The sequence below is a fragment of the Oncorhynchus mykiss genome, chromosome 5, assembly GCF_013265735.2.
Source record: "Oncorhynchus mykiss isolate Arlee chromosome 5, USDA_OmykA_1.1, whole genome shotgun sequence".
In the NCBI taxonomy this organism is placed as follows: Eukaryota; Metazoa; Chordata; class Actinopteri; order Salmoniformes; family Salmonidae; genus Oncorhynchus; species Oncorhynchus mykiss.
Window position 1 is genome coordinate 36,144,642 of NC_048569.1, and position 25,954 is coordinate 36,170,595.

A 25,954-nucleotide genomic window follows, 5' to 3' on the forward strand; every position below is an offset into this window, starting at 1 on the left:
TCTCTTTTTCATGTTGTTAATTTTATTTTCTTCAGACACCCTCACACAACCAATATTTCAACAACCAAAACAAACCACTAAACCATTAGAAGTATTAACTCTGAAAATAAGACAATATTTTTTTCTCAAACATGTACAGTGCTACACATATACACACAAGATGGGAAGATTCAGAAACAAACCACTTTAATAGAAATTGGAGCTTGGGAGTATAGAAAGACAGAAATCATACCACACCAAGTGATCCAGGCCGATAGGTAGAGCATATTTACAGACATCCCATCAATTTACTATATAACAACAATAATGTACATTGCAGATTTACTCTTGCTTTGGTTTTACATTTGTGTACATACAGTATTGATACGAGTCTGTATAGCACTTGGGATAACGCTTAAACTTTTAGCGATTTGGACTAGCCCCCTACAGGATGGAGTCACTGATAAGTAGATTGATCTTAGATGTAAAGTCTTATATTTAGGGGACTTTGAGCAGTTCTGGACCGGTTCCGAACAACATTTTTGTGTACAGAGCGCTCTGTGAACGGCACAGCATCAATTGCTGTGAACTCCGTGAAAGCTCTGGTTGTCACCCTTCTCATGCCTCTCTCCGCCCTCAGCTGACATGCAGTATGTGAAATTGCATGTGAAACGGAGAGCCTAGCGATTGCAGATAAAGCGGTCTCATCTCGCTGTAATGTTCTCAGGTGGATTTAGAGCTCACAACATGAAAAAATACAAAATTATTTCGTAGAATTGAAACAATGTCACTTTCTCTTGGTCACATAGGGACGAAATCACTTTGTGCTTAAAGCTGGCGTCACGAGTCTGCTGGAATTTGAATGGCGTCCCTGCGTCTCTCAGAGGATGTTGGGGTGAAAAGTCTCTGTCGTCAGTTATTTGAAATGGTGCCAATTTTGTATGATCATATTTATTTTAGTTAAGGTGAAATCTTAGAGTAAGTCGTTTAGAATTTCATTGTTACTATATTTTGAAAGCATTTCAATAATTAAAATCCATATTCCCCCACTTTTGTTGAATAGGAAAACAAATACACACACATACATGTATATATATGTGTGATGTTTCATATTTGCACAGTGTACTTGAGCTTGTATCCTCAGCTTGTATCCTTGTATCCTCAGCTAAGCATTAGCTGGTATTGTTTATGGCCCTGTCATGATAAATAATTACTTTTGGGTATGTCTATTTAGGCGGAAATCTACATTTTGACATTACATTTAACAGGTTTTAAGAAATAGAGACAACTGGTTGATCACCATGTGGAATGTTGCAAACTACAACTCCTACAATGCACTGCTTTTATGAGTGCAGTGACAGTGTGAGGTCAGATCAGCATATGGTCTTTACTGGCCTCATTTCAACAGTCTTATCTTAGGGCTAGATCTAGAATCTGTATCGCAGAAACAAATTGAAGGGTAATTTCCGATTGAGCCGACATATGCAGCGTTTTCCGTCAACACAGTCTCCGTGAAAGCGGGAACATTGCCTTTAAATTTCGAGCTATAATGCGGATCTTCCACAATAATTCTTCGATATGGATTGAATTCAACCTTTAATGTCTCTGCATATTCATGACCCCACAGATATTGTTGGTTGGGCTCCTCATAAACTTGTCTTTCCAGTCTTGCCTGGTGACCTGCCCCCTGTGGGGGTGACCTGAGTTGGTCTATGCTCCCCCAGGATGGCAGCGATTAGAGCCTCTGGGGCTGAGACCCCACCTCCAGGGGACACAGGGCTGCGGGGGGAGAGCGAGCTGATGGGCGATGGCAGGGTGTCCTGGGGGGACACCAGGCGCTCCTTCTTAGCAGAAGAGCAGGGCGAGCGGCTGCTTGGGATCCCCTCTAGGGGACGAGGGTGCAGGCTGAGGCTCTGCAGGGAGGGCATGGGGGTGTTGGAGTGAGCAGGACTGTGGCTGCGGCGGTGGCGTTTTATTTTTCCAGGGCTTGGGCTGCGGGAGCTAGCAGGGGCCAGCAGGACCAGTGTGCTGTCATCCTCCGAGCTGACGTCAGAACTGTCTGAGCGGCATACTGTTGTGACTGTCGGGCTGCGCACAGGAACATGGATCTACAGGAGATGGAGGAAGGTTGGAGAAGAGAGTAAGAGAAAAGGGTGGGAGGGAACAAAATTAGGAGAAAAGTAGAAATATCCAGCAGAACCGAATGGCAGACAGCAACTGCTTTATTCTCTGTTCATTGAACAACACAGGAAGGAAAACGTCAGGAAGGGTCCTGACCTGAAAGGGCGATGTCACGCCGATAATAGTGTTCATGTTATTACTGTAGAAACCCAAAATGTATTCCCCTGCATCCTTGGGTAAATCCTCCTCTGTAAATGTCACCTGAGAGAAAGGGGAAGAGAGTGAAGAAAACTACAAATGGAGAAAATGGAAACATAGTCAGTGGATGTGTGGATAAATGTTTTCTCATCTCAGTGGATAAATGTTTTCTCATCTCAATGGATATCTGAGGTTGAGTTTGTGGGAGTATGTTTGTCAGGCTTTGTATCATACCTGTGACCCATGATCTGCTTTGGCCCACACATATGTTACATAGTCCTTGTGATGTTTGAACCCAACCTGTGTAGACAAATCACAGACTTCAATTGACCATGGAACAATTATGCATAGCCCTAATAAACTATAAATATTGTGTGAGAGAAAATATGAAATCTCACTGCTTTGAAGTTGAAGTTACCTTGTATATTGCAACCCAGTCCCATGAGCTGCGCTGGACGTTGGACATCACAGTGAATCTGACTGTAGCGTCAGAAACCTTAGTCCACTCCTTCACATACTCTAACGTTACAAGAGGAAGGTCCACTTTAAATGGGAACTGAGGGAGATAGCATGAGAGTGAAAAATAAACAGATAGAAAGATCATTTCAGAGGGTGATTCTTATGTGATGACTTTCTAAAGCTATAATGTAACAGTAACTGTAAAGGTTTTTCACCATATCTGGATAAACATCAAACACGGTGACTGCTGGGGTGAGAGTCCAGAGGTCACAGGGAGGTTGGACTTACATGTAATGAGAAGACAGCAGAGACAGGCTTGTGATCGCTGCAGGTGTAGCCCATGTGACTGCGGTAGGAATGTTGCACCACCTTGGTTGCCCCTCCCAGCCAAGAGGTCAGGCCATGCTGCAGCGCAGCATTGTGGGTAGGAACAGGGGAGCCCGTACAACGCAGACGCCACAGGATACGGTCTGTCCATGCTGGCTTTCGCTTCTTACTGCTGTGAGAAGAACAGAGAGAGAGATAATAGTGGGAATTGGAGGTCAGTGAATCAGTCAATAGAGGTGTTATTATGAAGCCAACTGATTTTGCTGCACTCATTATGTCTAAGGCCTAGCTACAAGGTCTGTAACCTGATTTGATGTGTGCATAAATGTGAGAAGTAAGCGTATGTAACCAGGTGTTGAATGCATGTACCCAGGATACAGAAACCTTACCTTAGGTTCAGGGTCATCTCAGTCATGACTCCCATGGTCGGCCAATCAAAGCTGATTAGTATACGTTCAAAGTGGTAACCCAACATAAATAAAAACAAAAGAAAACTACAAAGAATGTATGAATGTTTATGTATATATATGTATATGGGTATGTGTAGGTATGTATGTATATAGATATATACACTTCTCAAAAAAATAAAGGGAACACTTAAACAACACAATGTAACTCCAAGTCAATCACACTTCTGTGAAATCAAACTGTCCACTTAGGAAGCAACACTGATTGACAAATTTCACATGCTGTTGTGTAAATGGAATAGACAACAGGTGGAAATTATAGGCAATTAGCAAGACACCCCCAATAAAGGAGTGGTTCTGAAGGTGGTGACCACAGACCACTTCTCAGTTCCTATGCTTCCTGGCTGATGTTTTGGTCACTTTTGAATGCTGGCGGTGCTTTCACTCTAGTGGTAGCATGAGACGGAGTCTACAACCCACACAAGTGGCTCAGGTAGTGCAGCTCATCCAGGATGGCACATCAATGCGAGCTGTGGCAAGAAGGTTTGCTGTGTCTGTCAGCGTAGTGTCCAGAGCATGGAGGCGCTACCAGGAGACAGGCCAGTACATCAGGAGACGTGGAGGAGGCCGTAGGAGGGCAACAACCCAGCAGCAGGACCGCTACCTCCGCCTTTGTGCAAGGAGGAGCAGGAGGAGCACTGCCAGAGCCCTGCAAAATGACTACCAGCAGGCCACAAATGTGCATATGTCTGCTCAAATGGTCAGAAACTGACTCCATGAGGGTGGTATGAGGGCCTGACGTCCAGTGGGGGTTGTGCTTACAGCCCAACACCGTGCAGGACGTTTGGCATTTGCCAGAGAACACCAAGATTGGCAAATTCGCCACTGGCGCCCTGTGCTCTTCACAGGTGAAAGCAGGTTCACACTGAGCACATGTGACAGACGTGACAGAGTCTGGAGACGCCGTGGAGAACGTTCTGCTGCCTGCAACATCCTCCAGCATGACCGGTTTGGCGGTGGGTCAGTCATGGTGTGGGGTAGCATTTCTTTGGGGGGCCGCACAGCCCTCCATGTGCTCGCCAGAGGTAGCCTGACTGCTATTAGGTACCGAGATGAGATCCTCAGACCCCTTGTGAGACCATATGCTGGTGCGGTTGGCCCTGGGTTCCTCCTAATGCAAGACAATGCTAGACCTCATGTGGCTGGAGTGTGTCAGCAGTTCCTGCAAGAGGAAGGCATTGATGCTATGGACTGGCCCGCCCGTTCCCCAGACATGAATCCAATTGAGCACATCTGGGACATCATGTCTCGCTCCATCCACCAACACAGACTGTCCAGGAGTTGGCGGATGCTTTAGTCCAGGTCTGGGAGGAGATCCCTCAGGAGACCATCCGCCACCTCACCAGGAGCATGCCCAGGCATTGTAGGGAGGTCATACAGGCACGTGGAGGCCACACACACTACTGAGCCTCATTTTGACTTGTTTTAACGACATTCCATCAAAGTTGGATCAGCCTGTAGTGTGGTTTTCCACTTTCATTTTGAGTGTGACTCCAAATCCAGACCTCCATGGGTTGATAAATTTGATTTCCATTGATAATTTTTGTGTGATTTTGTTGTCAGCACATTCAACTATTTAAAGAAAAAAGTATTTAATAAGAATATTTCATTCATTCAGATCTAGGATGTGTTATTTTAGTGTTCCCTTAATTTTTTTGAGCAGTGTATATTTACCCAAAAATATATGGGGGATTGGAAATGATGCAGACAATTACATTGATGGAAGCAACAATCTATCCGCAATATTAAAGTTGATCCAACCCCCCCCCCCAAAAAAAAAATACAAAGAGGCATGCCTAAAATAGAGGCTAACTAACACAAAACAACACCAAACACTGACAGGCCGAGAAGCATCTGGTCACACACACACAAGTCATCCTTATTGCTCACACCCGTCAACTTCTCCAGGCTTACTGGCAGAGTACAGCCCTTGACCCGGTTGGTGCTGCCACCTGGGGATGGAGTGTGGACGTGTATCCTGGTGGTGCGTTGCCTCACTGTGTCCTAACACTAAACTACCCCCTATATCATAGCAAGTCATTAAAAAGGGAGCGACACATCAATCACAAACCATTTATTGCTCTACACAGTATCACGTACCTGGTGTCGTATGTGTGTGTCCCCACATCAAACTTATATGTGGGGGGGAATTTGAGAGGGCCTTCTAAGAAGCCGTCTAAGATGGACTCACTATTTTTGGCTATGTTGAGCTGCAAAACAAACATGTGAGAATGAAGAGAATGAGAGCGAGAGAGAGGGAAAGAGAGACATAGACAATACAATTGAATCATCAAAATAGTTTGCTTGACTTGATGCAGCCACTGTGATTTAATATTATTGGGTGTAGGTTCATTTTTGTTGGTGCTATAGCTATCTCTGCTGATAATTAACCAACAGTCATTATTTTCAAAGATAAACATGACTTCCATTTGGTACTCTGTTTTCAAATATAAACATTACTTCAGTTTGGTACTCTGTTTTCAAAGAAAATTCCATTTGGACTCTTTTTTTATGTCAAATAACTGACAGATTTCTCACCTGGTCTCTCTCCCACAGCAAAGGTAGTTTATTGCTGTCAATGGCACTCTTCACCACATGAATGTCATAGTCCTCTATGCGGAAGTTAAGATCTCCAAACCAGAACACCACGCTGGGAGAAGAACACAGGACCATTTCACCACTCTATGAGCCAACAACTGATCATCAGAACATCAGGCTCAAAGATGTCGCCGGAGGGTAGGGCTGCCGTCTTATAGGCTCTTAAGCAACCATGCTATTTTGTTAGTTTTTCCGCGTTGTTTGTAACTTGTTTTGCACATAATGTTGCTGCTACCGTCTCTTGTGACCGATAAAAGAGCTTCTGGACATCAGAACTGGGATTACTCACCTCAAATTGGCAGAGGAGTTCTTCTTCAATGAGTCGGACGCGAAGGATATACTACGGACACCCGACCAGGCTCAGATCCCTGTGATTCGCTGGAAAAGGAAATGTAGGTTCCGCGGAAAGAGATCAGGATGCCTTGTGAGGATCAGGCGACGAGTGGCTAATCTGCCCTTGCCTTCCATTATGCTAGCTAACATTCAATCGCTGGAAAATAAATGGGACGAACTGAAAGCACGTATATCCTACCAACGGAACATTAAAAACTGTAATATCTTGTGTTTCACCCAGTTGTGGCTGAACGACGACATTAAGAACATACAGCTGGCGGGTTATACACTCTTTCGGCAGGACAGAACAGCAGCCTCTGGTAAGGGGCGGTGGCCCACACGGGGCGGTGGCCTGTGCATATTTGTAAAGAATAGCTGGTGCATGATATATAAGGAAGTCTCAGGGTTTTACTTGCCTAAGGTAGAGTATATCATGATAAGCTGTAGACCACACTATCTACCTAGAGCGTTTTCATCTGTATTTTTCATAGCTGTATACATAACACCACAGACCGAGGCCTGCACTAAAATCGCACTCAATGAGCTGTATTCCGCCATAAGCAAACAGGAAAATGCTCCTCCAGAGGTGGCGCTCCTAGTGGCCGGGGACTTTAATGCAGGGAAACTTAAATCAGTTTTACCTCATTTCTATCAGCATGTTAAATGTGCAACCAGATGGGAAAAAATTCTAGACCAGCTTTTCTCCACATACAGAGACACGTACAAAGCTCCCCCCGCCCTCCATTTGGCAAATCTGACCATAACTCTATCCTCCTGATTCCTGCTTACAAGCAAAAATGAATGCAGGAAGCACCAGTGACTCGGTCTATAAAAAAGTGGTCAGATGAAGCAGATGCTAAACTAGAGGACTGTTTTGCTAGCACAGACTAGAATATGTTCCCGGGATTCCTCAGATGGCATTGAGGAGTACACCACATCAGTCACTGGCTTTATCAATAAGTGCATCGAGGACGTCATCCCCACAGTGACTGTACGTACATACCCCAACCAGAAGCCATGGATTACAGGTAACATTCGCACTGAGCTAAAGGCTAGAGCTGCCGCTTTCAAGGAGTGGGACTCTAACCCGGGAGCTTATAAGAAATCCCGCTATGCCCTCCGATGAACCATCAAACAGGCAAAGCGTCTATACAGGACTTAGGACTTAGGAAAAATCTTACAACCTGCCTAAATGACTACCAACCCGTAGCACTCACGTCTGTAGCTATGAAATGCTTTGAATGGCTGGTCATGGTTCACATCAACACCATTATCCTAGAAACCCTAGACATGCTCAAATTTGCATACCTAATCCAACAGATCCACAGATGATGCAATCTCTATTGCACGCCACACTGCCCTTTCCCACCTGGACAAAAGGAACACCTATGTGAGAATGCTATTCATTGACTACAGCTTAGCGTTCAACACCATAGTGCCCTCAAATCTCATTACTAAGCTGGGACTAAACACCTCCCTCTGCAACTGGATCCTGGACTTCCTGACGGGCCGCCCCCAGGTTGGAAGGGTAGGTAACAACACATCCGCCATGCTGATCCTCAACACGGGGGCCCCTCAGGGGTGTGTGCTCAGTCCCCTCCTGTAATCCCTGTTCACTCATGACTGCACGGCCAAGCACGACTCCAACACCATCATTAAATTTGCTAATGACACAACAGTGGTAGGCATGATCACCGACAACGATGAGACAGCCGTGTGGAGCAAGGACAACAACCTTTCCCTCAACGTGATCAAGACAAAGGAGATGATTGTGGACTACAGGAAAAGGAGGACCGAGCATGCCCCCATCCTCATCGACGGGGCTGTAGTGGAGCAGGTTGAGAGTTTCAAGTTCCTTGGAGTCCACATCACCAACAAATTAACAAGACAGTCGTGAAGAGGGCACAACAAAACCTTTTCTCCCTCAGGAGACTGAAAAGATTTGGCATGGGTCCTCAGATCCTCAAAAGGTTTTCCAGCTGCACCATTGAGAGCATCCTGACCGGTTGCATCACTGCCTGGTATGGCAACTGCTCGGCCTCCGACTGCAAGGTACTACTGAGGGTAGTGCGTACGGCCCAGTACATCACCGTTGCCAATCTTCCTGCCATCCAGGACCTCTATACCAGGCAGTGTCAGAGGAAGACCCTAAAAATTGTCAAAGACTCAAGCCACCCTAGTCATAGACTGTTCTCTCTGCTAACGCACGGCAAGCGGTACCAGAGCGCCAAGTCCAAGAGGCTTCTAAACAGCTTCTACCCCAAGCCATAAGACTCCTGGACAGCTAATGGCTACCCAGACTATTTGCATTGCCCCCACCCCACGCTGCTGCTACGCTGTTATTATCTATGCATAGCCACTTTAATAACTTTATCTACATGTATATAATTACCTCAATTACCCCCCGCACATTGACACATTGATTCTGTACCGGTACACCCTGTATATAGCCCCACTATTGTCATTTACTGCTGCTCTTGAATTATTTGTTATTCTTATCTCTTAATTTTTGGGGGATTTTCTTAAAACTGCATTGTTGGTTAAGGGCTTGTAAGTAAGCATTTCACTATAAGGTCTACCTACACCTGTTGTATTCGGGGCATGTGACAAATAACATTTCATTTGATTTGATAATTATGACCAGGAGTATTTCCTGACCACACATGACCTAACCACCTGACCTGACCACCTGACCTGACCACATGAAAACACGATTTGATTTGATTTGGAGAAAAAAAAAACGTGAAACTTTACTTGAAAACCAGTTTCATAGCACGTTATGACACGGGCATAACCATGTCATAACTTGTCATAATCTGTCATAATATCGTTCTAACATTGTCATGACATATTTTGACACATATATTGCGTTATTTTATGGCTGGTTAAAGAAGTTTCCTTTAATTTGAAAGTTTCTTTCTTAAATCATTTGTTGTTGTAATTAATGTTTTTTCATCATATTTTAAATAACTTGTAGAAAATACACTTTATGACACTGTCAGGAAGCATTATGACCACCCTGTGTCACTTACTTAGACTAACAAAATACACTTTATGACAGTCAGGAAGCATTATGACCACCCTGTGTCACTTACTTAGACTAACAAAATACAATTTATGACACTGTCATGAAGCATTATGACCATCCTGTGTCACTTACTTAGACTAACAAAATACAATTTATGACACTGTCAAGAAGCATTATCACATATATCCTCTCTAGGTTTCTTCCTTAATTCCTGCCTTTCTAGGGAGCTTTTCCTTGTCACCGTGCTTCTACTGTACATCTGCATTGCTTACTTCTTGGGGTTTTAGGCTGGGTTTCTGTATAAGCTCTTTGTGACATCTGCTGACGTAACATTTATAAATTCATTTGATTGATTGATTGAGATAGGCCTGTCACGTAAATGCTCTTATGTCAGTCATCAGTCAAAAAGAGGATGTCTTGTCCTGCTCCTGAAATATACTCCTGTATTCATCCCAGTTATCAGCAACAGTGCATTGGGGTAGGTGAATGTCTGATATCAATGGGGTGCACATATACAATGCTAATTTAATATGGTCCAAAAAATAATAATGATATAACATAAACATACTGTTGACATGTAGGATGTGGTGTAATGGAATGTTTTGCCTTGTGTGGTAGGTTATGTGGGTTTTACACTCTTATGTATGTGTCACTAATAACCAGCCATATAATAACTACTGTGCTTGGTTTTGTGGGTTTTGACAGTCTTATGTAGGTGTCATAACCTGCCATAAAAAATGCTATATATGTCACAACAGGTCTAAATATATGCTATGACAAGTTATGTCAGCTTTTATTACATGGTTATGACTGTGTCATAATGTGTTATGATGCTGGGTTGTCAAGTAAAACATCACCAAAAAAACTCCCATAGGTGGTCAGGTGGGATAAACTCCTGGTCCTAGACATACTGTTTACATCAGCCCTCTCCAATGAAAATGACCCACTCGTGGTCCAGCACACCCGAGGCGGTCCCGCCCTCAAACTGCTGTTGCTGCAGAATGCTTCCAAAGTCCTCCATGCGCTGCTCCAGGTTCCGCATGTGAGCCGGCAGATGACAGTTCAGGAAACACACCGGGTGGCCGAACATTGTCATCCTCGCACTTACACCCCCTTTATTACCCTGGGGGAGGGGAAGAGAGAAAGAGTATGAAAATGTAACACACACGGATGGATAAAAGATGGATGCTCTACCAGCCTTTGTAATCAAACATCCACTGTGATAAGGATGAAAGGACAGATGGCATTTTGGTATCGTCTGCATCAAAGAGCCAGACAGTCCTGCTGCACTGACCTCAGGGAGAAGGAGACTGCTCTGGCAGCCAGAACTGATGCTGACATCAACACGCTCAGGAAGGTCACACACGCACACGCATGCACACACACACACACACACCTCTTTTCTCTCTCCCTGGCACATTAACATATTTTGATGCAATTTAAAAGCTACAGTGCATTCAGAAAGTATTCAGACCTCTTAACTTTTTCCATATTTTGTTACGTTACAGCCTTATTCTAAAATGGATTACATTTATTTATGTCCTCCTCAATCTACACACAATACCCTATAATCACAAATCAAAAACAGTTTTTTAGAAAGTTTTGCAAATGTATTTGTAAAAAACAGATACGTTATTTACATAAGTATTCAGACTCTGCTATGAGACTCAAACTTGAGCTCAGGTGTATCATGTTTCCATTGATCATCCTTGAGATGTTTCTACAACTTGATTGGAGTCCACCTGTGGTAAATTCAATTGATTGGACATGATTTGGAAAGGCACACACCTGTCTATGTAAGGTCCCACAGTTGACAATGCATGTCAGAGCAAAAACCAAGCCATGAGGTCGAAGGAATTGTCCATAGAGCTCCGAGACAGGATTGTGTCGAGGCACAGATCTGGGGAAGGGTATCAAAAAATGTCTGCAGCATAGAAGGTCCCCAAGAACACAGTGGCCTCCATCATTCTTAATGGAAGAAGATTGGAACCACCAAGACTCTTCCTAGAGCTGTTCGCCCGGCCAAACTGAGCAGTCGGGGGAGAAGGGCCTTGGTCAGGGTGGTGACCAAGAACCCGATGGTCACTCTGACAGAGCTCCAGAGTTCCTCTGTGGAGATGGGAGAAGCTTTCAGAAGGACAACCATCTCTGCAGGACTCCACCAATCAGTTCTTTATGGTACAGTGGCTAGACGGAAGCCACTCCTGAGTAAAAGGCACATGACAGCCCGCTTGGAGTTTGCCAAAAAGCACCTAAAGGACTCCCAGACCATGAGAAACAAGATTTGAACTCTTTGGCCTGAATGCCAGGAGTCACGTCTGGAGGAAACCTGGCACCATCCCTACTGTGAAGCAAGGTGGTGGCAGCATCATGCTGTGTGGGTGTTTTTCAGAGGCAGAGACTTGGAGACTAGTCACGATCGAGGGAAAGATGAACAGCTCAAAGTACAGAGAGATCCTTGAAGAAAACCTGCTTTAGAGTGCTCAGGACCTCAGACTGGGGCAAAGGTTCACCTTCCAACAGGACAACGACCCTAAGCACACAGTCAAGACAACGCAGGAGTGGCATTGGGGTAAGTCTTTGAATGTCCTCAAGTGGCCCAGCCAGAGCACAGACTTGAACCCGATCAAACTTTTCTGGAAAGACCTGGAAATAGCTGTGCAGTGACGCTCCCCATCCAACCTGACAGAGCTTGAGAGGATCTGCAGAGAAGAATGTGAGAAACTCTTCAACTACAGGTGTGCGAAGCTTGTAGCATCATATCCAAGAAGACTCAAGGCTGTAATCACTGCCAAAGGTGCTTCATTAAAGTTCTGAGTAAAGGGTATATAAATGTGATATTTAAGTTATTTATTTTTTATACATTTGCCAAAATGTCTAAAAACCTATTTTTGCTTTGTCATTATGGGCTATTGTGTGTAGATTGCTGAAAAAACAACAACTATTTTAATACATTTTAGAATAAGGCTGTAACATAACAAAATGTGGAAAAAGTCAAGGGGTCTTAATATTTTTCGTATACACTGTACGTATTTGTGAACAAGGGATTTTGGACTCTGCATTTAACAACAAGCTCCTATTTTAGAGCAGGGGTTGCCAGGGTGACACTCACCCAGTAGCCCCCGAGGCCTGTGCGTGTTTTCTCTGTCTGCAAACCCCTCAGAAATGGAAGATGACAACATTTTGAGAACACCAGCAACAGCACCCCCTGCATACGCTGGGACGTCACCTATAGCAATAGAGGGGGAGGTGAGAGCGAGAGAGAGAAATAGAGAGTAACTGCATCCACAGAGATTGAGACAGTGACTGGCCTGGCACAACATTGCGAGTTAACTCTTTACTGACCAGCACATATCCAAATCGACTCAGTGTGTCCATGCAGAGTTCACTCCACTGGTCGGTGAAGAGAGCATCCTTCAGCCGCTTGTTAATCATAGAGTTAACTTCCTGTAGCCTGAGTGGGGAGGAAGAGAGGAAGAACAACTCATAACTCAGTGGGAGGAGAATAGGAATAAGGAGAATGTTTGGATGATAGAGGTATGATGGAGGAGACATTGAATGCTGGCACTGTTTTGATTGGAGCAGAAGCTCACCCAATGATAAACATGTCTGTGCTCCCATCGCCAGCATGCGGCCCAAACAGAGAGGTGATGTCATCAGGAGGAAGAGCAGAGCCCACATTCCATGTGACAATGTGAACCCTATCAGAGGACGACACAGGGGGTAATGCACATCCTACATTATCAGTAAAACTACATACATTAGTTAAACTTTACATTCACTACATGCCCAAAATTATGTGGACACCTGCTCGTCGAACATCTCATTCCAAAATCATGGGCAAAGGGGGCTTTGCTGCTATAACAGCCTCCACTCTTCTGGGAAGGCTTTCCACTAGATGTTAGAACATTGCTGCGGGGACTTGCTTGGGCGATTAGGCCTAGCTCGCAGTCAGCATTCCAATTCATCCCAAAGGTATTCGATGGGGCTGAGGTCAGGGCTCTGTGCAGGCCAGTCAAGTTCTTCCACACCGATCTCGACAAACCATTTTTGTATGGGGGCAGCTCTAGCAGGGCAGAGATCTGACGAACTGAGTTGTTGGAAAGGAGGCATCCTATGATGGTGCCACGTTGAATGTCACTAAGCTCTTCAATATGGGCCATTCTACTGCCAGTGTTTGTCTATGGAGATTGCATGTCCGTGTTTTTTATTTATTTATTTATTTTACCTTTATTTAACCAGGTAGGCAAGTTGAGAACAAGTTCTCATTTACAATTGCGACCTGGCCAAGATAAAGCAAAGCAGTTCGACAGATACAACAACACAGAGTTACACATGGAGTAAAACAAACATACAGTCAATAATAAAGTATAAACAAGTCTATATACAATGTGAGCAAATGAGGTGAGAAGGGAGGTAAAGGCAAAAAAGGCCTTGGTGGCAAGGTAAATACAATATAGCAAGTAAAACACTGGAATGGTAGTTTTGCAATGGAAGAATGTGCAAAGTAGAAATAAAAATAATGGGGTGCAAAGGAGCAAAATAAATAAATAAATTAAATACAGTTGGGAAAGAGGTAGTTGATAGGGCTAAATTATATGTGGGCTATGTACAGGTGCAGTAATCTGTGAGCTGCTCTGACAGTTGGTGCTTAAAGCTAGTGAGGGAGATAAGTGTTTCCAGTTTCAGAGATTTTTGTAGTTCGTTCCAGTCATTGGCAGCAGAGAACTGGAAAGAGAGGCGGCCAAAGAAAGAATTGGTTTTGGGGGTGACTAGAGAGATATACCTGCTGGAGCGTGTGCTACAGGTGGGAGATGCTATGGTGACCAGCGAGCTGAGATAAGGGGGGACTTTACCTAGCAGGGTCTTGTAGATGACATGGAGCCAGTGGGTTTGGCGACGAGTATGAAGCGAGGGCCAGCCAACGAGAGCGTACAGGTCGCAATGGTGGGTAGTGTATGGGGCTTTGGTGACAAAACGGATTGCACTGTGATAGACTGCATCCAGTTTGTTGAGTAGGGTATTGGAGGCTATTTTGTAAATTACATCGCCAAAGTCGAGGATTGGTAGGATGGTCAGTTTTACAAGGGTATGTTTGGCAGCATGAGTGAAGGATGCTTTGTTGCGAAATAGGAAGCCAATTCTAGATTTAACTTTGGATTGGAGATGTTTGATATGGGTCTGGAAGGAGAGTTTACAGTCTAACCAGACACCTAAGTATTTGTAGTTGTCCACGTATTCTAAGTCAGAGCCGTCCAGAGTAGTGATGTTGGACAGGCGGGTAGGTGCAGGTAGTGATCGGTTGAAGAGCATGCATTTAGTTTTACTTGTATTTAAGAGCAGTTGGAGGCCACGGAAGGAGAGTTGTATGGCATTGAAGCTTGCCTGGAGGGTTGTTAACACAGTGTCCAAAGAAGGGCCGGAAGTATACAGAATGGTGTCGTCTGCGTAGAGGTGGATCAGAGACTCACCAGCAGCAAGAGCGACCTCATTGATGTATACAGAGAAGAGAGTCGGTCCAAGAATTGAACCCTGTGGCACCCCCATAGAGACTGCCAGAGGTCCGGACAACAGACCCTCAGATTTGACACACTGAACTCTATCAGAGAAGTAGTTGGTGAACCAGGCGAGGCAATCATTTGAGAAACCAAGGCTGTTGAGTCTGCCGATGAGGATGTGGTGATTGACAGAGTCGAAAGCCTTGGCCAGATCAATGAATACGGCTGCACAGTAATGTTTCTTATCGATGGCGGTTAAGATATCGTTTAGGACCTTGAGCGTGGCTGAGGTGCACCCATGACCAGCTCTGAAACCAGATTGCATAGCAGAGAAGGTATGGTGAGATTCAAAATGGTCGGTAATCTGTTTGTTGACTTGGCTTTCGAAGACCTTAGAAAGGCATGGTAGGATAGATATAGGTCTGTAGCAGTTTGGGTCAAGAGTGTCCCCCCCTTTGAAGAGGGGGATGACCGCAGCTGCTTTCCAATCTTTGGGAATCTCAGACGACACGAAAGAGAGGTTGAACAGGCTAGTAATAGGGGTGGCAACAATTTCGGCAGATAATTTTAGAAAGAAAGGGTCCAGATTGTCTAGCCCGGCTGATTTGTAGGGGGTCCAGATTTTGCAGCTCTTTCAGAACATCAGCTGAATGGATTTGGGAGAAGGAGAAATGGGGAAGGCTTGGGCGAGTTGCTGTTGGGGGTGCAGTGCTGTTGACAGGGGTAGGAGTAGCCAGGTGGAAAGCATGGCCAGCAGTAGAAAAATGCTTATTGAAATTTTCAATTATGGTGGATTTATCAGTGGTGACAGTGTTTCCTATCTTCAGTGCAGTGGGCAGCTGGGAGGAGGTGTTCTTATTCTCCATGGACTTTACAGTGTCCCAGAACTTTTTTGAGTTAGTGTTGCAAGAAGCAAATTTCTGCTTGAAAAAGCTAGCCTTGGCTTTTCTAACTGCCTGTGTATAATGGTTTCTAGCTTCCCTGAACAGCTGCATATCACGGGGGCTGTTCGATGCTAATGCAGAACGCCATAGGACGTTTTTGTGTTGATTAAGGGCAGTCAGGTCTGGGGAGAACCAAGGGCTATATCTGTTCCTGGTTCTAAATTTCTTGAATGGGGCATGTTTATTTAAGATGGTTAGGAAGGCATTTTTAAAAAATATCCAGGCATCCTCTACTGACGGGATGAGGTCAATATCCTTCCAGGATACCCCGGCCAGGTCGATTAGAAAGGCCTGCTCGCTGAAGTGTTTCAGGGAGCGTTTTACAGTGATGAGAGGAGGTCGTTTGACCGCTGACCCATTACGGATGCAGGCAATGAGGCAGTGATCGCTGAGATCTTGGTTGAAGACAGCAGAGGTGTATTTAGAGGGGAAGTTGGTTAGGATGATATCTATGAGGGTGCCCGTGTTTAAGGCTTTGGGGAGGTACCTGGTAGGTTCATTGATAATTTGTGTGAGATTGAGGGCATCAAGTTTAGATTGTAGGATGGCTGGGGTGTTAAGCATGTTCCAGTTTAGGTCGCCTAGCAGCACGAGCTCTGAAGATAGATGGGGGGCAATCAGTTCACATATGGTGTCCAGAGCACAGCTGGGGGCAGAGGGTGGTCTATAGCAGGCGGCAACGGTGAGAGATTTGTTTTTAGAAAGGTGGATTTTTAAAAGTAGAAGTTCAAATTGTTTGGGTACAGACCTGGATAGTAGGACAGAACTCTGCAGGCTATCTTTGCAGTAAATTGCAACACCGCCCCCTTTAGCAGTTCTATCTTGTCTGAAAATGTTGTAGTTTGGAATTAAAATGTCTGAATTTTTGGTGGTCTTCCTAAGCCAGGATTCAGACACAGCTAGAACATCCGGGTTGGCAGAGTGTGCTAAAGCAGTGAATAGAACAAACTTAGGGAGGAGGCTTCTAATGTTAACATGCATGAAACCAAGGCTATTACGGTTACAGAAGTCGTCAAAAGAGAGCGCCTGGGGAATAGGAGTGGAGCTAGGCACTGCAGGGCCTGGATTCACCTCTACATCGCCAGAGGAACATAGGAGGAGTAGAATAAGGGTGCGACTAAAAGCAATAAGAATTGGTCGTCTAGAACGTCTGGAACAGAGAGTAAAAGGAGGTTTCTGGGGGCGATAAAATAGCATCAAGGTATAATGTACAGACAAAGGTAAGGTAGGATGTGAATACAGTGGAGGTAAACCTAGGTATTGAGTGATGAAGAGAGAGATATTGTCTCTAGAAACATCATTGAAACCAGGAGATGTCATTGCATGTGTGGGTGGTGGAACTAATAGGTTGGATAAGGTATAGTGAGCAGGACTAGAGGCTCTACAGTGAAATAAGCCAATAAACACTAACCAGAACAGCAATGGACAAGACATATTGACATTAAGGAGAGGCATGCTTAGTCGAGTGATCAAAAGGGTCCAGTGAGTGGAGAGGTTGGTTTAGGGTCACGGCGATTTAGACAGCTAGCCAAGCCAACCGGTAGCAAGCTAGCATAGGATGGAGTCTGTTGTTAGCCACCTCTTGCGTTCGGTCAGTAGATTAGTGGGGTTCCGTGTGGTAGAGGGGATTAATCCAAATCACACAACAACAAAAATAAGAACAATAGATATAGTTATAGAGGCCCGAGAAGAAAACATAATAATTCAAATAAATAAATTGTCCGATTGTCTATTCAGATAGCAGCCGGAAAGACAGCTAACGGTTAGCGGGCCGCAGATGGGCGTTCCGGTAACGTCGCGACAGAGGAGCCAGCCGGATCTCCTTCAGGTAGATAACGTCGGCAGTCCGGTTGTGAAGGCCCGGTGGGGCTCCGCGTAGGCAGTGAAACGGGTCCGGATAGGTGACTGCAGCCCAGGAGTGAATGATGGAACTCAGGCGTGATTGACGGAGCTGGCTAGCACCGGAACAATCGATGTTTGCTCCGGAATCGACGAAAGCCGACTGTCACACGGATAGCAGCTAGCTAGCTGTGAGATCCGGGTATGAATGTCCAGAGAGCAGTTGAAATCCAGGGACATGGAGAGAAAAATTGGTCCGGTATGTTCCGTTCCGAGCCGCGCTGCGCCGTACATCGTGTGCTCGATTGTATACACCTGTCAGCAACGGGTGTGGCTGAAATAGCCGAATCCACTAATTGGAAAGGGGTGTCTACATACTTTTGTAGTGTAGATTTGCAATCATAACTGTGTAGTAATGTAATTATTATGTAATAATGTATAGCTCAATGTTAAGTGTTGAACCCATACTGTACTCTTACTTGACTCAAAATGTCAAGTGACCAGTGAACATATAGCCAATCCCTTGACACTAGGGTAAATGGAGACTATAAACTGCACCTACAGGAACAATCCAATCTAATATCAGTAAAAGTGATTTTAGTGGTTGTGAATGAACAGAAGGGGAGAGAGAGAGAGAGAGAGAGAGAGAGAGAGAGAACTGTCTGGGACCCCTGTCAAGGAAATGTGCAGCCTGTATGCATTCTGTCTAGTTCCGATAGTTCTTACTGAGATGTATGGCATTTGATTCATATGACACATTCTGGCTCATATCAACCCATCATCCTGCAAATGGCTTCTATACCTGAGGCTGGGTTCTGCCTAGCTCGTTTGCCATGCCAAGGATGGAAAGAGAGAACAATCTCCATGGAGACAACAACATGTTACTGTATTTAGTCAGGGAGTAGAAAAAAACCTTTAGAACAAATGTAATATACGGTGGGCATGCTACTGAAATAGTACTTGGCGTCATAATTCGTGATCTGTCTCACCTGAAGCCGTAATCTGTTTCTCCTTCAGTCTTGTCAGTCTGTAGCTGGTTCTTCACAGCGCCCCCAGGGGATCTGGTCCCCTGGGGTTGTGGACTGGAGCCTGGTTTGAGGCTGAGGCTGGATGGCGGGGTGAGGCAAGGCTGAGGCAGGTTAGGCTGTGGGATGAGGTAAGACTGGCTGGTGTAAGGCTGAGTGCTATGAGGACTCTGAGGACTGCGGGACAACTGGGAAGACTCTGTGGGGGACTGGGACAGGGAGATGGGGCTGTGTGGTCCAGGAATGCGGTTTGGAATAAAGGCCTTATCCTTCATATCAGCCTCTGGACCTCTGGAGGAATTCAGTGCAGTAGGTCTGGGACGGCTGATGTTGACTGGAACTGCAGCACTGGACCCAGGCTGTACATGCTCCGGCCTCACCGGGTGTAGCATCTCACGTACACCTGAGGCCTGAACTGGACCCATTCCTGGGAGTTTCCCGGATCCCACTATGGGACAGGTCATAGCGGTGTCCCGGGCTGTTGGCTGTAGGGGTAGAGCAGGTCCTGGAACAGCATTCAATCCAGGTTGTCTAGAGACTCTTGCTGGATCTATACTGCTTTGTTTCTGCTGCATTTGATCCATCAACCTGATTAGTAACCACAAATCATGTGGAAGGGATGGGAGAGCGTTTGTTAGATAAAGGGATTGAACAGATGGGAGAGCAATTACAAGAGAGAGGAATGTGCAGTCTGCTGAGCTGGTTGTGTAACCGATGCAAATGTAGAATGAGAAGATGAGAGACCTGTGTTTGTTTTTCCTTCACAACCCCTTCCCTCATCCCCCTCTGGTCACAGACTGTCTCCATCTAACACCGAGGGGTGAGGGAACTGGCTCACACTGAGTACCTGTCCACCTCCTGCCCCCAGACATCACAGCTGACATCATAACCATACTAAACCATAGGCAGTCGGTGGGAACCAACTTTCTACCCCAATCCATGTCTACTTTCCTGTTGCTTAGCAACACATTTCAGTCCCCTAGTCCAACCCCCTTTCTATCCCATTACTCCCTGCTCCATTCCCTCCTTGCATCTTCCCTTTTAACTACTGTATGTTATGGAGGGGAAGGGTGGGCTTTTCTACTCTTCAAACTAATCTATCGTGCCCCTCTGCCTCAGAAAATGCTGGTAGAACAATGTATATCTCTAACACACACTATGTGTGGCAGCGAGATAGTCTCAGACAGAACACTAACCCACTGCAGCAGTAGATATAGCACAAGAACAAAATGGGTCACATGACATTAAGTAGGCTACATAGTAGCCCTCACTCTATGAGAATCAGCCTATAAGATGCCAGTGACAGCAAGAACAGCTCACTTACCAAAACATATTGTTTGTCCGCCGACCTCCATAAATTAAATACCTCCCCTGATTTATTCATGACATTCTGAGTGGCTCTGGAAACTGAAGGGTACATGTGACCACTTGAATGTGCAAGGGTAGCCTAAACATAATAGATTGTGGTTGTGGTCATGGAAGGTGTGTCACTGTCAATAAAGCAATATATTGGAAAGAAAAAAGCCATCACAAATGTTGTTGTTAGTGGCTATATACATGTTGATTCAGCCATTGAATGGACAGCCATCGATCACGTGACACCAATCATTACTATGTGAAGACTCAATAGCACATTGAAGCCAAATGGTGTTGGTTAAGATGGCATCTCATGGATACATAACATGCACAGTTTGAGGTACTCCAGGAAGTGCCGTTGCAGGCTAGCTCAGTGCTACCCTATCTCATTGAGTAACTCAAGTTGAAGGTGGCTGGGGTACTGCAGGCTGCTATTAGCAATTCAATAATCCTTATCATTTATCTTGTGTGCAATTTTGAAATAAATTGGTTGAAGAGCATACATCTGGTGTATTAGAAGCAATTACGTACCATGATTGTCTTTGATTCTTTTTTTTTCCCACAAAGATTGCCATTTTCCCATTCACTACAGTGTTTGCTGACAATGCCTGTAGTACCGTGGTCGGCCTTGAACATCCGTGGCTTCAATGAGAGGGAAGCTACGGAAGCTCTCATTCTCCCCTGGAAGCCCTCGTTATCCCCTAGTTTCAGAAGAGGTGGAGTCATATAGGTGGACTACAAGTGACCTACAGCAGCTGCAGGAAAGCCTGTCCATTTAAGAACTCAGTGATGATGTCACAGCTATCACAAGCTGGCAGGGTGTTTAGTTCATTACCAAGCAGAGCTTGCCACCTACAGCTGTGAACACAACTCAGTTTTGGACATTATTTATTTTCTGACCAATGTATTCATCACTGTGCTTGAATACCAAAACTGTAAGTAAGGTTTATGTTTTCCCCCTGTTTTACTGACAAAGTTGTCAATAGTTTAAGAATATTTTCGTCATTATTTTCGTCATTATCTTTCTATGCATCCCTATTGCCCATTGAAAGGGATATCAACCTAAGGTCTCTACAGCCTTTAGACATAGTTTCAGGCCTTTATTTTGAAGAATGAGCGTAAACGACTACATTGTGTAAGTGGCCAGCTGAGGGCTCTGAGTGATTCTTGCGTAAAAGACAGAGGTAGTCATTTTTCCTCTCGCCCCTACTGAAAAGCCAATTGTCCCGGTTGATATATTATCGAATAGACATTTGAAAAACACCTTGAGGATTGATTATAAAAAACGTTTCCCATGTTTCTGTCGATATTATGGACATAATTTAGAATTTTTTTCAGCGTTGTTGTGACCACTATTTCCGGTGGATTTCTAAACATAAGGTGACCAACAAAAGGAGGTATTTTGGGTATAAAAATAATCTTTATGGAACAAAAGGAACATTTGCTGTCTAACTGGGAGTCTCGTCAGTGAAAACATCCGAAGATCATCAAAGGTAAACGGTTAATTTGATTGCTTTTCTGATTTTCGTGACAAAGCTTCCTGCTGCTAGCTGGACATAATGCTATGCTAGGCTATGATAAACTTACACAAACGCTTGTCTTGCTTTGGCTGTAAAGCATAATTTCAAAATCTGAGATGACAGGGTGATTAACAAAAGGCTAAACTGTTTCACTATATTTCACTTGTGATTTCATGAATATGAATATTTTCTAGTCATATTTTTGGACCGTTGCGCTATGCTAATTAGTGTAGTTGATGACAATTCTCCCGGATCCGGGATGGGTAGTTCCAAGAGGTTCTCCAATCAACATTAAAGAATCCTAAACTGAGGAACTGTCTCTCTCACCATCTCTCTAATAGGAGTACAATCTCCATAACTTCACCTACTCTATCACTGAATAAATTCCAGAGGCATCATCCTCTAATTCATGGTCCTTAGAGCTGGATTGTGTAAACCACCTGATATGGATCCGACACATACAGACCCATCCAATAAAGACCCCCCCCCCCCCCCCCCCCCCCCCCCCCCCTAGCTCACCTGGGCGATTATGCTGTTGAATATCTCCCCACCACTCAGGCACCCCCATCATTAGGACGAAGGAGTAGTCGAGCGGACATCCGATCAGAGAGGGGTGCTATCAGATCCAGATAAAGTGCCAGCTTATCAGTGAGCCGCTTCCCAGATCTATCCCACTTCCAAGCAGCTATGTTGGAGGAAAGTATGAAGCTCATGGAGTTTAATGACCTACAACGCCAGCTAGAGCAAGATCACAACGTCGACGTCGTGTCGACGCGTAGCAGCCAAAGCCAGAGAAGCTCAGCGACAACAGGAAGAAACTCAGCGTCGACAGGAGGAAGCTCATCGGGCCGGAGAAGCAATAGCTACACAATTGAACAGGCAGCGGCATCTACAGAAGGTAGCTAATGAGCTAGATCTAGCCAAGCTTGTCACATCCTTTCTTAAAGAAAGAGATGAAAAAGAGAGAGGCGTTGATGCAGCCAGAACCCAGATGACTCAATCAGAGCAGAGGAGCCCCTCACCAGCACTGTCTGATGAATCATGTGACAGCTTTGCGTCTATCCCACTCACACAACCACAACACGCCAACCTAGGAGAAAGAGGCGGAGCCTATGAAGACTCACATCATCTTTCCCTGCCTACCCGAGGCACTCATCAGCAGCTCCCGTGGTTCTGCACCTTTCTCCATCTCCCGTGGTTTCGCATCCAGCCCCAGCTCCTGTGAGTCTGCACCCTGCTCCAGCTCCCATGGTTACGCACCCTGCTCCAGCTCCCATGGTTACGCAGCCTGCTCCAGCTCCTATGGTTACGTACCCTGCTCCAGTTCCCGTGGTTCCGCACCCAGGATCAACACCTACGGCTCCATACACCGGACCAGCACCTGCGGCTTCATACCCTGGACCAGCATCCGCAGCGCCATATCCTGCACCAGGATTTATACCATACCCTGTTCCAGGTGAACCCTACTTAACTGTGGGACAAAGCATACCTTATCCAGTCCCAGCAGCACCAGGCTTCCATCAAGGTTTAAGCGTGCCCTATCCCAACCGATCAGCGAAAGTAATGCCACAGGCTGTTCAACAATTTAACCTCAATTCTAAGCCTGAGACCTTCACCCTCAGGACAGTTAGACAAGACGTTGTGCAACTGCAAGGGACCTCAGTTACCTTTGACGTGTTTCCCCTGCTCAATCCTTTCAAGAAGTATCAGATATGACCGCAGACAACCTACTCAACCTCTGCTGCTGATTGGTTCAGACATGGCTCACCTCCTGATACCCATACAGCTACAGTGTACAGGCCCGCCTGGTGGACCCATTGCCGTCCACACCGAACTCGGATGTTCCTTGCAAGGCCCTACTAGCTTAGTCCACACAGCACCAGCGGATTGAGATTTTTACATAAAATATATTTGTGGTCATATTTGCAGGGAATATAACAAATTAAAGGCCTATTATTATTGTTAAAAATGTGTTTGTGAAAAGTCATGTCAAATTGCTTATAACACCATTATACTTCCTAAACTGTTATTTATTTTTGGAAGAAAAATTATCTAAAAATAAATATATTCTCTAAAAATAAAGAAATTAAAACAATTCACGGACCTGCAGTACCCCCATGGACCACAGGTTGGAAACCACTTGACCTAGAGATTATTTTCTACTCAACTGTCACATATCAGAGATTACATATGATCTATAATATCACTTGATACAGGTCTACTCAGCCATGCACCTCTTTGCTATGGCACGCTGAACTATGAAAATTTAAAAACAAGAATGCATGATCAATCAACATGCAATAATAATCACATACAGACATGCTGTGGGGGTTGCGCACACTCTCTGTGACAAATAATTTACCTTTCATCTGCAAGGTGAAATGCTTCGCCAGTGAATCGGTCTCAACCTGGCGCAAGGCAGGGCATGATGAAATACTTATCCAATTGAATTAGTCCATGATATGGGACAAATATCTACAGGTTTTCAATCGTCAAAACACCAGCACTTTACGGTTAACGGCTTTCTTCTAGACTCATCTGAAATATACTACGCCCCGGGGAATGACAAGTCGATACCTCGGCGAATGACAGCCCGTGAGTGACACTAGCGCGACCTGTCAAAGGTGAAAAACCGGGCGCTGTTCCCGGTACGCGAGTTTAGTGTTCTAAAACGTGAAAAACAGTAGACTCGTGCCTGATGTCCAGTAAACACAGCATCCTTGAGATAGATTACTGATGGAGCTTCTGTGCGCGTGATACCGACTGTTCAGTTTACGGGACAGTTGCCTGCGCCTCGATCCTGTTTACCTGCTATCTGACCAGTGCAACTGTTTTCCTAGAGAGGAACCAACATCACTTACACACCGTCCGGAGACTGTCTGATTAAGAATAGAGTCAGAGCTGGCGACCGTAATAAAGGAACCCAAGATGAATCTCAACCCCCAAATTCAACTGACGTTGTGACTAGGATTACATAAATTAATTGAGCATCTGTCGTGTCAATTATGTAATTAATCCGAGAGTTAGTCGTACACCACCATACAGAGAATTAAAATGTCACAACGTCAGGCAGGTTGCTAGGCTACCTTAAAGCGCAGACTAGTGTAATGATATCGTTATTACAGGACACTGCGCAAGAGCGCCCGGAATTGGTGCCCCACGTGACCACTATGCTTGAGCGCAGTTAATCATATTTCAAGTAAAATCATTCTGACAGGATTGGCAGAGATGACATAATTTAACTGTTATGTGAACTATGATTGCCCGTTTAACCCGTAAAATGTAGGCTACTGGGATGGATCTGATTTATATCTCGTAAAACAGAGTAGGCTTGTGTCATTAAACAGATTTTCAACATGTTGATGCTACCTTTTATAATTATATAAAATATATGCAACACATTGTCCACCAACAGGTTTTTGTGACAATGCACCACACAACCAATAAGCAAAGCATGCGGACTTCGGGCACTTCAACATAATTGTTTGCGTTTTCACCACCAACACAATCCAATAGACTATGTAAATTTCAACAAACAGAAACTACATCCCTCCCTTGTACCCAGTATCAAAGGCTTGGTTTGACAATCTCTTGACGTCATATCTTTTTGGTGTTTTGTAACAGATTTCTATTTTCTATTTCCATTCATCAAATGACGTTTGGATGCTGGAATTATATTTTGGACAAAAGTGCGCAGGTAACCTACAGGATACTTTTGAAGTAGCCTAATCAGATTAAAACATGGTTACTGGTTGTGTTTATGCCACACATAAAAGGTAATACATTTTAAATGTGAAATGACATACTTAGGCTATATTGAATATGTAGGTTCTAAGGTGGTCAAGGAATTGCCTCAGGGGAGGCAAGAGCCTGATTTAAAGGAACATTCCACTCAAACTTTAGGTATTAGTTTCATTAGTTTCATTAGTGTCACAGTATGATGCGTTTAGCACTTTCTGTATTTTGAAAGTTCTATATCTAGAATATTGATTGCTGATAACCAAAACAATGTGAGACTGTATCAATACTGGACTAATGAAACAAATACCAAGAGTGATATTTCCCTATAAAGATCCAATGCAGTCGTTTTTACTTCAATATCAAATAATTGAAGTACCTTTACTGTGATAGTTTTCAATAAAAACTAGTAAAAAAAAGTTTAAACAGCTTCTTTGCAAAGAGCAATTTGTCAAGCAAGAATTTTGCTAGGACTGTCTGGTAGTGATCTGAGTGTCACCAGGCAGGCCAAAACAGGCTGAAAT

General features: G+C 44.6%; 1 protein-coding gene across 1 annotated transcript; it reads right to left on the reverse strand.

Annotated features, from left to right (window-relative positions):
• On the reverse strand, positions 1-24,796 carry LOC110523696 (inositol polyphosphate 5-phosphatase K). Its single transcript, XM_021602618.2, has 13 exons — positions 24,055-24,796; positions 18,781-19,404; positions 13,104-13,211; positions 12,856-12,964; positions 12,623-12,739; positions 10,458-10,633; positions 6,090-6,201; positions 5,652-5,761; positions 3,046-3,256; positions 2,717-2,854; positions 2,533-2,598; positions 2,257-2,361; positions 1-2,087 (listed from the first exon to the last, which is right to left on the reverse strand). The coding sequence occupies exons 2-13, from the start codon at positions 19,398-19,400 to the stop codon at positions 1,626-1,628; spliced, it is 2,334 nt and encodes a 777-aa protein (XP_021458293.2). The 5' UTR covers positions 19,401-19,404; positions 24,055-24,796; the 3' UTR covers positions 1-1,625.
• Between the last annotated feature and the right edge of the window lie 1,158 nt (positions 24,797-25,954).

Excerpts from the sequence above, each read along its gene's own strand:
- LOC110523696 (XM_021602618.2), bottom strand. The coding sequence starts at position 19,400 with ATGGATCAAATGCAGCAGAAACAAAGCAGTATAGATCCAGCAAGAGTC. Across the intron at positions 13,212-18,780 it reads GAAACAGATTACGGCTTCAG|GGTTCACATTGTCACATGGA; the intron begins GTGAGACAGATC and ends GTCCTCTGATAG. Across the intron at positions 12,740-12,855 it reads GTCGATTTGGATATGTGCTG|GTGACGTCCCAGCGTATGCA; the intron begins GTCAGTAAAGAG and ends CTATTGCTATAG.